The 13,299-nt window shown below is 47.4% G+C and overlaps 1 protein-coding gene and 1 long non-coding RNA gene across 3 annotated transcripts in view; both read left to right on the top strand.

The window, feature by feature from the left end:
• The first annotated feature begins 1,032 nt into the window (after positions 1-1,032).
• TOPORS (TOP1 binding arginine/serine rich protein, E3 ubiquitin ligase) lies at positions 1,033-6,640 on the top strand. 2 transcript variants are annotated; one of them, XM_053968905.1, is made up of 2 exons: positions 1,033-1,523; positions 3,149-6,640. In XM_053968905.1, exons 1-2 carry the CDS (start codon positions 1,035-1,037, stop codon positions 6,128-6,130), a joined length of 3,471 nt encoding a protein of 1,156 aa, XP_053824880.1. In that variant the 5' UTR covers positions 1,033-1,034; the 3' UTR covers positions 6,131-6,640. The 2 variants fall into 2 exon arrangements, with proteins under 2 accessions (XP_053824880.1, XP_053824881.1); XM_053968906.1 differs by lacking the exon at positions 1,033-1,523 and adding an exon at positions 1,961-2,706.
• A 376-nt stretch (positions 6,641-7,016) lies between these two features.
• LOC128802480 (uncharacterized) overlaps positions 7,017-13,299 on the top strand; it is a 76,667-nt gene continuing 70,384 nt past the window's right edge. Inside the window, exons 1-2 of the long non-coding RNA XR_008435456.1 lie at positions 7,017-7,147; positions 7,669-7,848. This is a non-coding gene — a long non-coding RNA (uncharacterized LOC128802480). The remainder of the gene's footprint in view (positions 7,148-7,668; positions 7,849-13,299) is intronic.

Genomic DNA, 13,299 nt, shown 5'->3' with positions numbered 1-13,299 from the left:
ACAAAAATCCCTCTTTATCTTGCCAGCAATGGGAGTGGGTAATGGCCCTGAGGCCAGTAAAGGGTGCAGGTGCCAGTGAGGCTCCAGCCACTGGGGCAGGATGGGTACATGTGCCCCAGCTGTGCCTACTGGGGAACTGAGGCAAGTAAAATGAGTCTTGGCACCCACACACAAAGCAGGACTGCAGGTCACAGCCCACATGCCTCATGCTGCCTGCTGTGGACACAAGAGAGGTTGCACCTGCCCTGAACACCAGGGAAAATTGCTGAGGGCAGGGATGTAACTCCTGAGCAAACTTCAAGGTGGGTTACCTGGTGAGAAGCAGGCTCTGGGTCCAGGCAGGTCATGAAGGATAGGCCCATGCTGCTACTTGGGGAGATCTTTAGGAGTGCCAAAGCATGCATTTGTTCTTGAGCAAGAAGCAGGACCAGCTGGTATGTGGGAATGAGTAAAATGGCTCAGGATATGGGGCAGGGTTATCACATGAACAGAAGGGCTGTGCTGGTACTCTGGGGATCTGTGAATTCACACGTGCTTTTGCAAACTTTAGTCCATAATGACTGTGAGTAAGAAAAGAGACAGGGCTGGCTGTGCTCGTGTTTTACACAAGTCCTGGTAGTAATACATGCAGGTACTGTGGCAGACTGTGCCCCACCTGTGGCAGCCTGCACAGCTAGCCTTGTCCATGTCCTTTGCACACTTGTGTCTACTGCAGATATATGCTTGTAAAAATCAGTAAAGACAGTTATTTTTATCTTTCCTCATATCGGCTTATGCTTTATCTATCTCCTCTTTCCTACGTGCTATCTATGTTGTATTTGCCCAACCAACCACACTGCTTCCCCAGCCTTCGAAGACAACGCCAAGCTCTCGCTGGCGCCGCCGGCAGGCTCTGCCATTGCCTAGGGCAACCCCTGGGTCCGAAAGCGGCACTCCCGCTGCCGCAGGGTGCCACCCGCGCCCCTAGAGAACGAAACCCCAGCTGCGCACCACCACGGCAGCCATCACCTGCGGAACAAAGCGCTTACGCGTTGATGGCGCCACCGCCGCGACTCCCCTCGCTTTTACTCCCCAGCGGCCGCCGCCGCCACGAACTCCTCCCTGGGCCCCGGGACAGCACCGCCAGCCCTGCCGCTGCTCCGCCCGCCCCGCAAGCACTCAGCAGGCGGCGGAGCCTGCAGCAACCCCACCGCCGGCCGGCGCCATCCCGGCGCCATCCCGACACCTTCCCGGCCTCCACCCCCCGGAACGGCGTCAATGAGCGGGGCCCGGATGTGACGGCGACGGCCCCGGCCTCTCTCCCGGCAGATCCCGGCTCATCTCCGTTCCCGCGGGCAGCTGTTCCCGTGGCAACGCCGCCGCCGATGGCGGACCCGTCCCAGCGCCTGGCGGAGGGTGCCCGCCGCCGCCGGCCGCCAGGGGAGGAGCGGCGGGAGCCTCCTGGCACCGGGCGCTGCCGGACGCGCCACAGGCTGAAGGCGGCCGCGGCCCTGGCCCGCACGGGAAGCGAGGGCCCGGCGGCGGTGAGTGCGGGCCTGGGGGCGGGCGGAGCGCCGATCCTCTCCGGGGCGCTGGCTCGCGGCTCCCGAGGCGAGGATGGCGGGGGGCGCGCGGGGGAGCGGGCGGGGGCGGCGCCGCAGCGGACGGAGCGGCGGCGCGGGGCCGGGGCTGGGACCCACTCACCCCCGCGGGTTCACGGGCACTGCTTTGAGCCTGGGCCGCGCCCCTGGCGCCCCAGCGCTGTTGCTGCCCCATCCCCCGGTGTCCTGCCGGCAGGAAAGGCCTGACAGGCTGCAAAACATGGGCTAATGGATTTTGAAGTAAGGTAGTAACTTATTTCCACTGGATTGTAATGCCTCAGGGTAACGCCAAAACTTTAAATGACATTTAAATAGATAGATTTTTTTTGTTGACCATATTTGACATCTCTCATGATTTCACGACAGCCAGCTGCCAGGCACCAGGCAGCCACTCACACACTCCCTGACCAGTGTGATCACAGAGAAAAACAAAACGGTAAAAGCTGAAAAACTTGTCAGTTGAGATAAAGACAGTTAAATAAGGACACCAAAAGCCATGCATACAACCAAAACAAAATGAAGAATTAATTCACTGCTTCTGATGGGCACGCAGGTGTTCAGCTATCTCCAGGAGAGTGGAGCCCTGTCATATATGATGGTGATTTGAGCAGACAAGCATCATCACTCCAAATGTCCCACCTTTCCTCCTTCTTTCCTCCATGTTATATATTGAGTATGTCACGTGGTCTGGAAATCCCTTTGGTCAGTTTGGGTCACCTGTCCCAGCTGTGTCTCCTCCCAACCTCCCACAGCCCACCAACTTCCTCACCAGCATGGAAGTACAAAAAGTTCTGTGTAAGCCCTTCTGAGCAATAACAAAAACATCTCTGTATTATCAACACTGTGTTCAACACAAATCCAAAGCTCAGCCCCAGATCAGTCACTGTGAAGAAAATTACTATCTCAGGCAAAACCAGCATAACAACCTGACTATGTAAAAGGCAGTGTGTACTTGAGCATGACATTTGGTTGTTTCTGCTTCAGTCTTGAAAAGAAATACTTATTTTGGCAGGAACACATCCCTGGAGATTGTCTTATCCAACAAGCTGTGTGTGGTCCAGCATGAATGCCCAACAAAGAGGGGCAGACTGTGCAGGAACAGAACAGGTCCAGCAGAACTTGGAAGGTGATAACATAGTTCAAGCCCAATTACTTCTTTTGGCTGGTTTGTTTTAACGTTCAGAACTAACTGTTCTCATACTTTTCATACATAAATGCTAGATTTTTTTAAGCTATATTTTGGAGGATACCATGTAAATCATAAATTTACTGACCACATCAAAGGAGTTATTGAAGAGTGGGGAAGAAGACAAGCCTGCCTGTTAACTTAATCTATGCCAGCATCATTTGAATGCTGTGTAAAACTTGAAGCACTGAAGAACTAGATCTCACTGTGAAGAGAAGTCAAACAAAGTAGTTAGGTCATGCTGCCTCTTTGTTCAGCATTCTTTCAGAGCCACTGCTGGGTTTTGCAACTGTAAAAGCAATTGTTACGGGTTTCTGCATCTAGAGTGTAAGATATTTGCCTCTCTGTGACAGCAATGATCTTCTGTCTCTGTCTTTTCTAGAACATGACATCAGATAAGGAGTCTGCAGAAAACAGCAATTTTTCACCAAAAGCCAGCACCAGTAAGCTGCCGACAGATGCGTCTCCCGACTCCAAATGCCCCATCTGCCTGGATAGATTTGACAACGTTGCGTATCTAGATCGCTGCTTGCATAGGTTCTGCTTCCGCTGTGTCCAAGAATGGTCAAAGAACAAAGCAGAATGCCCACTGTGCAAGCAACCCTTTTATTCCATTTTCCATACGATTCGTGCAGAAGATGACTTCAAGGAATACATACTCAGCCCTTTAGAAACAAGCTCTTTTGCCAGCCCTGATGGCCGGAGGTTTCGTTATCGCACTACCTTAACAAGGGAACGCCGCACACGCAGTTCCCCTTCCCGAAGGATGCTGTCCCCTCTGGATAACGGGATGTTGTTTGAAGGGCTGTCAAGTGAGCCAATGCAACACAGACACAGAGAGATTCAGCAGATGATCAGGAGGCTGGCCTCAAGGAGAAAGGCTAGTGCAGAGGGCAGATCTCTGCGGCAGATTCAGGAGGAGGACATGATCAACTTCCGCAGGGCCCTGTACCGCACCGGCGTGCGCATCCGTAGCATTCAGGACGGTGGCCGATACCGAGAGATTTCAGCAGAGTTCTTCCGCCGCAACCCTGCTTGCCTTCACCGCTTGGTTCCTTGGTTGAAGCGAGAACTTACAGTCCTGTTTGGTGCCCATGGGTCTCTGATCAATATTGTGCAGCACATAATCATGAGTAACGTAACCAGATATGATCTGGAAAGTCAGGCCTTTGCTGATGATTTAAAGCCATTTTTGCTGAATCGGACAGAACACTTCCTGCACGAATTCATCAGTTTTGCTCGCTGTCCTTTTAACTTAGAAGCCTACGATCAACACGCCAATTATGACTGTCCTGCACCATCCTATGAGGAAGGAAGCCACTCAGACTCATCAATTATTACAATATCTCCAGATGTGACGTACGCACAAGGGCTTGATAATAGTTTGTCTGTACCTGGTCTTGGTCAGGCCCCATGGGATGATGAAACTCCAGGGCCTTCCTATTCAATTTCAGAAGAGGTTCATGCAACCATAGCTTCTCCTCTGGAGTCATCAGAAAGTTCTGATGAGGACTCTGCTTCAGGGAGCCGAAGAACCAAGCTGCAGACTGAGTTACAGGCTAATGCTGATTCAAACGACAGTGGCTCTTCCTCAGACAATTGTGTCATTGTTGGGTACGTTAAGCCATTAGCTGAGAGGACACCAGAAGTGGTTGAGCTGTCCTCTGACTCTGAGGAGTCCATCAAGGAAGAGAAAAGGGAAGATGTCAAGAAACAGCGACCAGTCCAGTGTCACATCTGGAGTGACAGTGAACCAAGCAGGAGTTTCTCACCACATTCCCCAACATATAGGGAGGATGTAGGAAGTTGTAGAAGCTGTTTATCTCCTGCAGTTGAGAAGATGGAATCAAAAGAGGATGAGAAGAACAAATGTAAAAGAAAAGATCTGCCTCCACATGAGTTGAATTGGAGCCCCTCTCCAGGGAGTGACACAGTATGCTCCCCTTGGAATCACAGATTGTCTAAAAAGGGAGAGTCTAGAAGCCCACAGTCCTGTTCACGGGACAGTCGAGGAAGTCATGGCCATCGGTCTAGAAGGGAGCACCGTAGCAAAAGCCAACTTAAAAGGAGACGATCAAGAAGCAGAGATAGTAGCAAACATAGGAGTAAAAGAAGCAGCAGAAGATCAAGGGCTCATGACACCAGAGCCTCTCTGAAAAGCCAGAGGGGCTCTCTGAGTGGTGAGAGCACTCCATCCAGAGAAGTGAGCAGATCACGTTCACGTAGCAAAGGCCACAGTAAAAGGAGATCAAGAAGTAGAGACAGCGATCGCTATTATGTAAGAGACAGTTATCAAAGTAGACACCAGTGGGGTTCTGCTTTCTGTACTCGAAAGGTCTTTAAAGACAGCTATGAATCCTCCAGTAGAAGGAGGACCCGGTCTAACACTCTTTACTCGCACCAATCTGCTAGTCCAGAGTACAGGATACGATCATTTATTGAGAGGACAGATCTGCATAGCCAGAGGGGACTCCATGAGAGACACTATTACTGTTACGAAAGATGCAGGTCAAGGAGTCGGTCAAGCAACAGATCAAGGACTCCTTCTGGAGGAACTGACAGAATGAAAAGTGAAAAGCCTGGTGGAAAAAGGAAGTACAAAACTCGCCACCTGGAGAATGCATTCATGGATAGCACAAGTCTAGAAAGAGAAAATGAGTTCAAGAAAACTTCCTCAAAATTTGGTGACTGCTGCAAAAATGAGGATAGCCTGTCAGACAATCGTGCAAGCAGCGAGATAAAGCGTAAGAAAAGGAAGAAGAAAATGAGGAGTCCAAGTGTGGAGATAGTCTACGAAGGAAAAGCAACAGACACAACGAAGCATCTTAAAAAGAAAAAGAAAAAGCATAAGAAGAAACACCGGAAACATCACACGAGTAACTCAATACATTCTTCTCCAGTGGTGATTACAATTGATAGTGATAGTAGCAAGGAGCCAGAAAGTACCGAATGGGACAGCAGTATTACATGGACAGGCACAACTCAAATAAATGAGAGGGAAAATGAGTCTCCATCTTCTTTTCTGAGGAGGATAGGATGTGAGGAAACTGGAGGAGTAGACAAAAAGTATGGTATGCCTGCCACAGGGGAAAACTTAGATGGTGGCATTAGAAATGCTGATGTCAAACTTCAAGAAACAGCAGCTGATCAGAGTGTTACCACAGTGAATACCAACAATAACACCTCTCACATAGAAACTGTAACCAGTTATGTTCAGGAAGCACCAGCAGCACCTTCCAGTCAACTGCCTTCCCCCAGGACTTCCTTTCTAGAGTGTCCAGAGAGAGAGCCATTGATACTGAGACTGCCAAAGAGACTTGTCAACAGATCCTCGTGGTTTGATTTCCCAGAAGAAAAAATGTAGTAGGCTTTCCTTGGACACTTGTTAAAACTGTGAATTTAACTACTTTCTTTTTCCCCTTGAAAACTAAAATGTCTGATAGGGTTTTTGTTAAAAAGATGTCTAGGAAATGTATAAAACTTTTGAATGTGTATGCACTTTTAAGTCAAAGAAGATAGACTATTGCTAGTATGTAATTCTAAAAGTTTGTTAGAAGACTGTTTGGAAGTTTTAATTTCATAAAGCCATCCACAGAGTATTCAAAGTTTTGAGTAAACCAAACAACAGAAAAGGAGCCAAAAACAAGAGCCTTGAAATGCATTTTATGGGGATTGCTCTTCTTAGACTAGGAAAATGTTGTTTAGTTCATAAAAAGTGATTCAGTCTGAATTCTAGCATCATTTCAATCTCTGGTTTAAGCTGATCTCTGCTGAAAAGCAGTCAGTGATTTCTACAGAAATTCTCAATGACTTTGAGTAATTTTAAGGTAAGCTATGTCAAAATCTGAATAAAGCAATAAGGTTTTTTTGTTGTTGTTGTTTGTTTAAATATATTTACATATGTACTGTGTGTTCTGTAAATGGAGTTTTTTCTTTTGGTTTTGAGTGTCTCATGTATCCAGACCATTGGATATTTTTGCCGCCAGGAGTACTTCAGGTTGGAATGGTTGTCTGGAGGTCAGCTGGTACAAGCCTTCACTGAAAGCAGGAACTTTGATCAGATTGACTGGGATTAGTTCAGTTTTGAGTTTTCCCAAAAGCTGGGTGGCCGCTCTGTCCTATCCCTTCTAACATAGGAGTTTTCCCTTGGGAAACATTTTTTTTCAGATTTCTTCTTTTTATTTCCCTTATTGGTGCCTGTGCATTCTGTCTTGTGTTCTATAGCTGTGCAGCCTTCAAGAAGTCTTTTCTTTATATCCTACGGCTGCACACTTGGAAAACATCTGTCTTGTCTAGACTTGGCAATAAAACTCTTCCTTCTGACCTCCTTGAAATAGCCAACATTCACCCATCTCAGCATATCCTCGATGTCCTGCTGCAGGTATGTGCAATACACAGGGCTCTGGCATGGTTTTGTTTTCCAAGTTTGGCCCTTCTCTGTGTGCACAGCAGTAGCTCTGAGGGCTGAATGAGGAGGATGCCTTCTCTGTCTCTCCTGCATTACCTTCATGAGTTTTATAGGTTTGACCTTGGGTGGTTGCTTGCCAGGTAGTCACCAAGGTGCTCTGTCACTTTCCTTTCTCTGCAGGATGGAGGAGAAAGTAAGATAGGAAGGCTGGGCAAGGACAAGGTAGAGTACTGTCACTAGCCAGATAGAGTTGGGGACAATTCATATCTTCTATTGCCAATGAAAAATAGAGTAGGGGGATGAGAAACAAAGGCAAAACTAAAATGAATTTGCTCTCCCTTCTCAACTTCATTCTTTCATACAGGGCTCTTCTACCTCCTCCTCCCCAGCTGTGCAGAAGAACAAGGAATGGGTATTGTGTTCAGTCTATCACATTCTTGCTGCTTCTTACTCCTTACACTGTTCCTCTGCTCTAACATGGGCCCTTTCTACAGGTGTGCAGTACTTGTGAAACAGATTGCTCCAGCTGCCAGGAAACCTACTCCTGTATATGCTCCTAAGAACAGGCTTCAACTCATGATAGCAGCCTGTTCCTCTGTGAGATCTCCATGAGCTGTGTCTTCCATCAGGGCATCTCTACCTGCTCCAGAGTGGGGCTTTTCCACAGCCTGCAGGTGGGTCTCTGCTCCACTGTGGTTATCCAGGGGCTGAAGGGGACAGCTTTTCTCACCATGGTCTTCATCACCTGGAAGTGCCCCAGCTGTGGAGAAAGGCTGCTCCTGCCCAACCAGTTGGCACAGGTTGGCTGAGCCTGACAGAGAGTCAGGAGTGGTGACAGTCAGTCACCTCCACTCTTGTCCCTGAGAGCGTCTCTGGTCTGCAGCCCCAGCTGTGGAGAAAGGCTGCTCCTGCCCAACCAGTTGGCACAGGTTGGCTGAGCCTGACAGAGAGTCAGGAGTGGTGACAGTCAGTCAACTCCACTCTTGTCCCTGAGAGCGTCTCTGGTCTGCAGGGGTCAGGTTAGTCCCTAGCATGGGATTAGGTTTCAGGGAACACAAATGTCTGAAGGAGCCATGGCACTAGGAGGCCTGGGGGTCACGTGCTGTGAACTATAGTGGTGGGCTTGCCATAGTCTATTCTGGCTATTGGCTGCTAAGAGCTCTCTGGCATCTCCAGGGAATTACTGTAGTGGCTCCCTTTGTTCTGTTTAGCCCCGACAGCCTCTCCAAATTCTCCTAGAGGGCAGGGGCTCAGGCCCTGGGGTGTCCCTGCAGATGGCTCAGGGATTGCTGCTGCAAGTGCCTTTGACTGGAAGCCTTGGTCCATTCAGAGAGCTGGGATATCCTTAGCATAAGTGGGATTTCTCGTACACCCAGAGTGCTGGGATGGAGGGTACAAGCTATTGAGGAGAGGGCAGGGCAAGGTGGAGCTGTTGCACTAAATAGAAGGGAGAGGTTTGATACAGCCCTTACAGTTGGTGATGATGTGGTTGGGATTCTCTGGGTGAGGATGAAGGGATGGAAGACAAAGCAGATGTGGTGGGTGTCTTCTATCAGTTGCCCAGCCAGGATGCCAGTACTGAGAAGTTAATTTAACAGGCAATTAGGAGAAATCTCTGGATCAGCAGCCTTTGTCCTTATGGCAGATTTCAACTTTCTAGAGACCAGCTGGAAACGCCATCGTGCTGTGGTGAGCAGATTTGAAAATCAGCTTGTGGGAGAGAACTTTGTATTATAACTACTCGGAGAGGCAACTAGGAAACGTGCCCTAGACTTGCTGGGTTGGAATGGAGAAGGCCTGGTGGGAGATGGCAAGATCTTTGCCACAGTGATCAGGAAGTGGTTCAGCTTAAAAATGTCAGTGCAATGAGAAAAAAGAACTGCAGGGTTGCGTCTCTATTTTAAGAGAGCAAATATTGCACCACCCAGGAGTCCCCTGGGAATCTGCTCTTGAGATCTCAGGAGCTGCATGCTGCATGGGATCTGCTGCAAACACTGGAAAAGAGCAAGCTGTCAGAAAACATTCTCAATACTTCAAAGACATTTACAGTGTGGGAAACCGTCATTTGGTTGTTTTTCATGACACTCATTACTAGGAAATTGTCATTAAAACGTGAAGGGTGTCTAGGGCAGCGAGCACAACTGAGGAAAACAAGTGTGCTACAGGTAGCTATTGCTTTCCAGTGCTGCTTTGTGTAAACTGGCTTATCACTCCCATTGCACCTATCTGCATAGTGTGAGTAAGCAGTGTGACTTGGTGTCAGCTGCTACTAAGAATTCTACTTACATAGAGAAAGCATTGTGGCTTAGCCCCAGCTGGCAACTAACTACCATGCATCTGCTTACTCAACAACACCCTACCCCGGTGGGATGGGGAGGAGAACTGGGGGGAAAAATAAAAGTGAAACTTTTTGGTTAGCAGTTTAATAATTGATTTGGAGTAGAATACAATAGTAGTATTAGTAATAAAAAGGAGAGAGAGAGAGGGAGAGAAAGAGAGAGAACCAAAGAAAAGTAAGTAATGTACAATACAGTTGCTCACCACCTGCTGGCCAATGCCAAACCCAGATAGACCCTCTTCTGGATAACTCCCCCAGTTTAGATACTGGGTGTGACATTCTGTTTTGTGGAACATCTATTTGACCAGTTTGGGTCCCCTGTTTTGGCCATGCTCCTCTTCACCATTTTGTGTGCTTTCTCACTGGCAGAGCATGAGCTGCTGAAGAGTCCTTGGCTCAGAGTAAGCACTCTTAGCAGCAACCAAACCATCAGTATGTTATCAGCATCATTCTCATACTGAATCTACGCACAGTGCTGTACCTTTTTCTAAAAAACACCTACTCAAATTCCAGCCAAAACCAGGACAAGGACTGAGCTGCATTAATCAGCTCAGGGTAGGAAATTAAATTAAATTTATCAATCCTCTTCTAGAGTCCCCCTGGCATAATTTTGTAGGCTTAGACAAGACTTCAGCCAGCAGTTGTGTTGGATTTAGCAACCCACATAACCTTATCCGGGGCTATTTGACTTTCCCTGGATATTCTGCCTGTTTTCCAGGTGCCTTTTGAGAAGAAGGTGTCTTATCTACCAGACCTGGGATGTAAAGCCCTGGACTCTCTTGATGTGTTCCTTTAAGGTTAAGCTTTTTTATTCCTTGAGACAGGCACATAGTGTTGTCAGGAGGTTAAACAAAGTTTTACAGGGAAACTTTAGAAAATAAGGGTACCTGGCAAATTTTAAAACGTTCAATCGACATAAAGCATTTCACAGGGCACTGATTTAGCAAACTATAACCCATCCAACTTTAAGTTACCCAGATTTCAAGAAGTTAGGGAGAGGGTGTTTGTGCAGCTGCTTTTATCTGCTTTAGCCTCCTGGAACCCTCCCCTTCACATGGGGCTTCTGGTGTGCCAGTGGCTGATAACCATTCTGGAGCTGGAATAGAGACTTCAGGGAGGTGGGAAATGGAGAAGTGCATCATCCCACTTTTTGCAGAGCTTGCCTTCTCACCCTGCTGCACACAGACACACTTTAGTTGTTTTGAGCAAGTAATGATTTTCTCCAGTCTCTTACACTGGGGTCACTTGTAATACTCAGTCTCTTAGAGCCAGGTCTTACAAGCTCTCAGAGACAAGTATTATACCTTTGATAGCTCAGCTACCTCAGGTGGCATAAAAGTAGCAGGATGAATATTGTGACAGTGTTGGAAACAAAAAAGTTTTAATAAAAGGCAAAATAAAAAACTCCTTACAGAGAGAAACTGAGCCAGGACAAGAGGTTCTTGCTCCTGCTAAAACACTTCACAAAAGCAATTTACTTCTTTTGTTATCTTCTTTTTCTAGTGAAGTGCTTTGGCAAGACTTTTTGGTTTCTGTCCAATTGGCTATCCTTAAGTTTGAGGTGAAGTCTCTAAGGTCCTATGAGGTGTCTTTTAACCAAATTGAGGAGAGAAACTTCTGGGTTTTCTCCTTTTTAAGGAGACAAAGGGTAACTTTTTTACTCCATCAACAGGGGGCACATTCCTACACACTTGAAATCTCAGGAGACACAATGAGAGCAGATGAACCCACCAGAGTTATCTTGCTGTACATGCATGCAGAACTTACTCATGTAGGTCTGGGATGACGTTTGCAGTTGTCACAATCCGCTTGTTGCGGGGTGTCGTGATGGTTCTTTTCACCGATCCCAAAAGTGCAAAAAGGCAAACAACAAGGGACTATCAGTTAATCACAACAAATGCACCTTTATTAGGGGCCAAAACAGTAAATGGGATAGTGGGGATCAGAAAGGAGATAAAAGGATAGAGAGACAGAGAGCAGGGGGATGGGAATAGCTACCAACACAGGCGAGATCCTCAGTGGTCCGGACAATGGGGATCCGTCTGCCGTGTCGGGGAAGTCTTCAAAGTTCCGGTCAACTCAGGGGTCCAGTTAGAGTCCACAGAGGAAAGAGGGGGGAACAAGTGTAACAATGAGAGTCCATTGTAATCGCCACGAGGGAACAGGTGAGTCCACAGAAACCACCAAAGCAAGACGAATACAATGAAGAATAAGTCCATTGAAATTACTGAAGGGAAACAGGTCATGTCATTAATGGTCAGACCTCCAATTTCCCCTCCTCCCTATAGCAGGGGTCTCAGTCCTTGGGAGAAGGGTTCTCATTCTTTATTTGTCACGGTGGTAATGAGGCAGATGAGGGGTCTTCAGTGAAGGACCACGGGAGTCACCCCAAAAGTTCATTCGGCTTAAGAACGGAGATTAGAAGCAGGCTGTGCGTCAGGCTGTCCCGTGCTGGGTCCATGCCAGGTCTTTGCCAAGTCCTTGCCAACTCCTTGCCAAGTTCTTGCCAGGCCTTGTTCGGAACGCTAGCATGACGGTTCAGTGGTTCCACCTGCGCTGTGTCCTGTTCTAAGCTGGAGCTGCAGTGGGGGAAGGGATTCTTTCTCGTGGCAATCGAAAGGCAGAATGGAGAATGAGGGGGCTTCAGACGGCCTCTTACAGCAGTTCATCTTGTCAAAAATACATAATAACCCAGGGTGCTCTGCATGGGGCTCCTCCTTTAGTACCCACCTGCTCTACCTCAAATGAGATTCTAAGGTTCATCACATTGAAGTGAAACTGCAGGGATGAAGCATGTTTCTGTCTCTGAACTGGACCAGAATCCAAAAGGTGGCTACAGAAAATGCTGTTGCTGCTGTGATGCATATCTATTGAATGTTTTACTGGTAGATGAATCATCAGCAGTGCCACAGATGCTCAGTGCCTCAGTTTTAAGGTGTTTCAAGTGTCAGTTTCCAGCAAGCTGAAACTGTCTGCAGTTTAACAGGCTTCATGGCCTTTGCCATGGAGTGACAGAAGACTTGGAAACATCCCAAGCCTAGCTAGGCAAACTGCTCATCTAGGTATGTTGTCAGTGGTCTCCAAAATAGGAACCAAGCAAGCCTTTTGTTATTAGCAAGGGCTGAGGAAAAGTGCCCTCTTAGGATGCTTTGGAATTCTGAGTCCTGAAGAATTTTTTGCCCAAGGTGTGGAATGACCAACTGCATATCTAGGTTAGTCTTTAGTCCTGATGAATAACATATGAACCAGCATGTATGGCAATAATACCATTTATCTTTAAAAAACCTGTAGCCATTAGTGATCAGATACCCATCCAGTGTGTTGTGCACAGAACAAGTCACAACTAAGTGACAAGCTGCTGTTCAAGGCATTGAGATGAACATCAAGTGCATAGGGGACAAGACATGCAGAGCATAATTTTTTTTTTTAAGATCATTCACCTTGTGAGTGTAGCTGGGGTGGTAAATTTAATCCTCAGCAAATTACATGAGCCAGGTCACACAGCTCCTCCAAAGCAGAGGACTTTGTGCCTTGAAGTGGTAGCAGTTTCTTGTCCATTAACTGAAGAGTCAAAAATGAATGTACACACGTGCACATGTATGTGTATGCTCACCTACATGCATTATGTTTATGGGGAGAGAGGGAGAGAGAGTAGGGGGGGAGAGCACGAGTAAGCTGACAGATGCCTCTTGTACCCTGGGAGAGGAGAAATGCAAAAGCAAATACTGTGTGTCTCCTGCATGCACTCCTATTTTATTTGAATATACGAAAGAAGAAAAAAAAAAAA

The sequence above is a fragment of the Vidua chalybeata genome, chromosome Z, assembly GCF_026979565.1.
Source record: "Vidua chalybeata isolate OUT-0048 chromosome Z, bVidCha1 merged haplotype, whole genome shotgun sequence".
Lineage (NCBI taxonomy): Eukaryota > Metazoa > Chordata > Aves > Passeriformes > Viduidae > Vidua > Vidua chalybeata.
The sequence above is the reverse complement of the archived record's forward strand: the minus strand, read 5'-3'. Positions and strand labels throughout refer to the sequence as shown.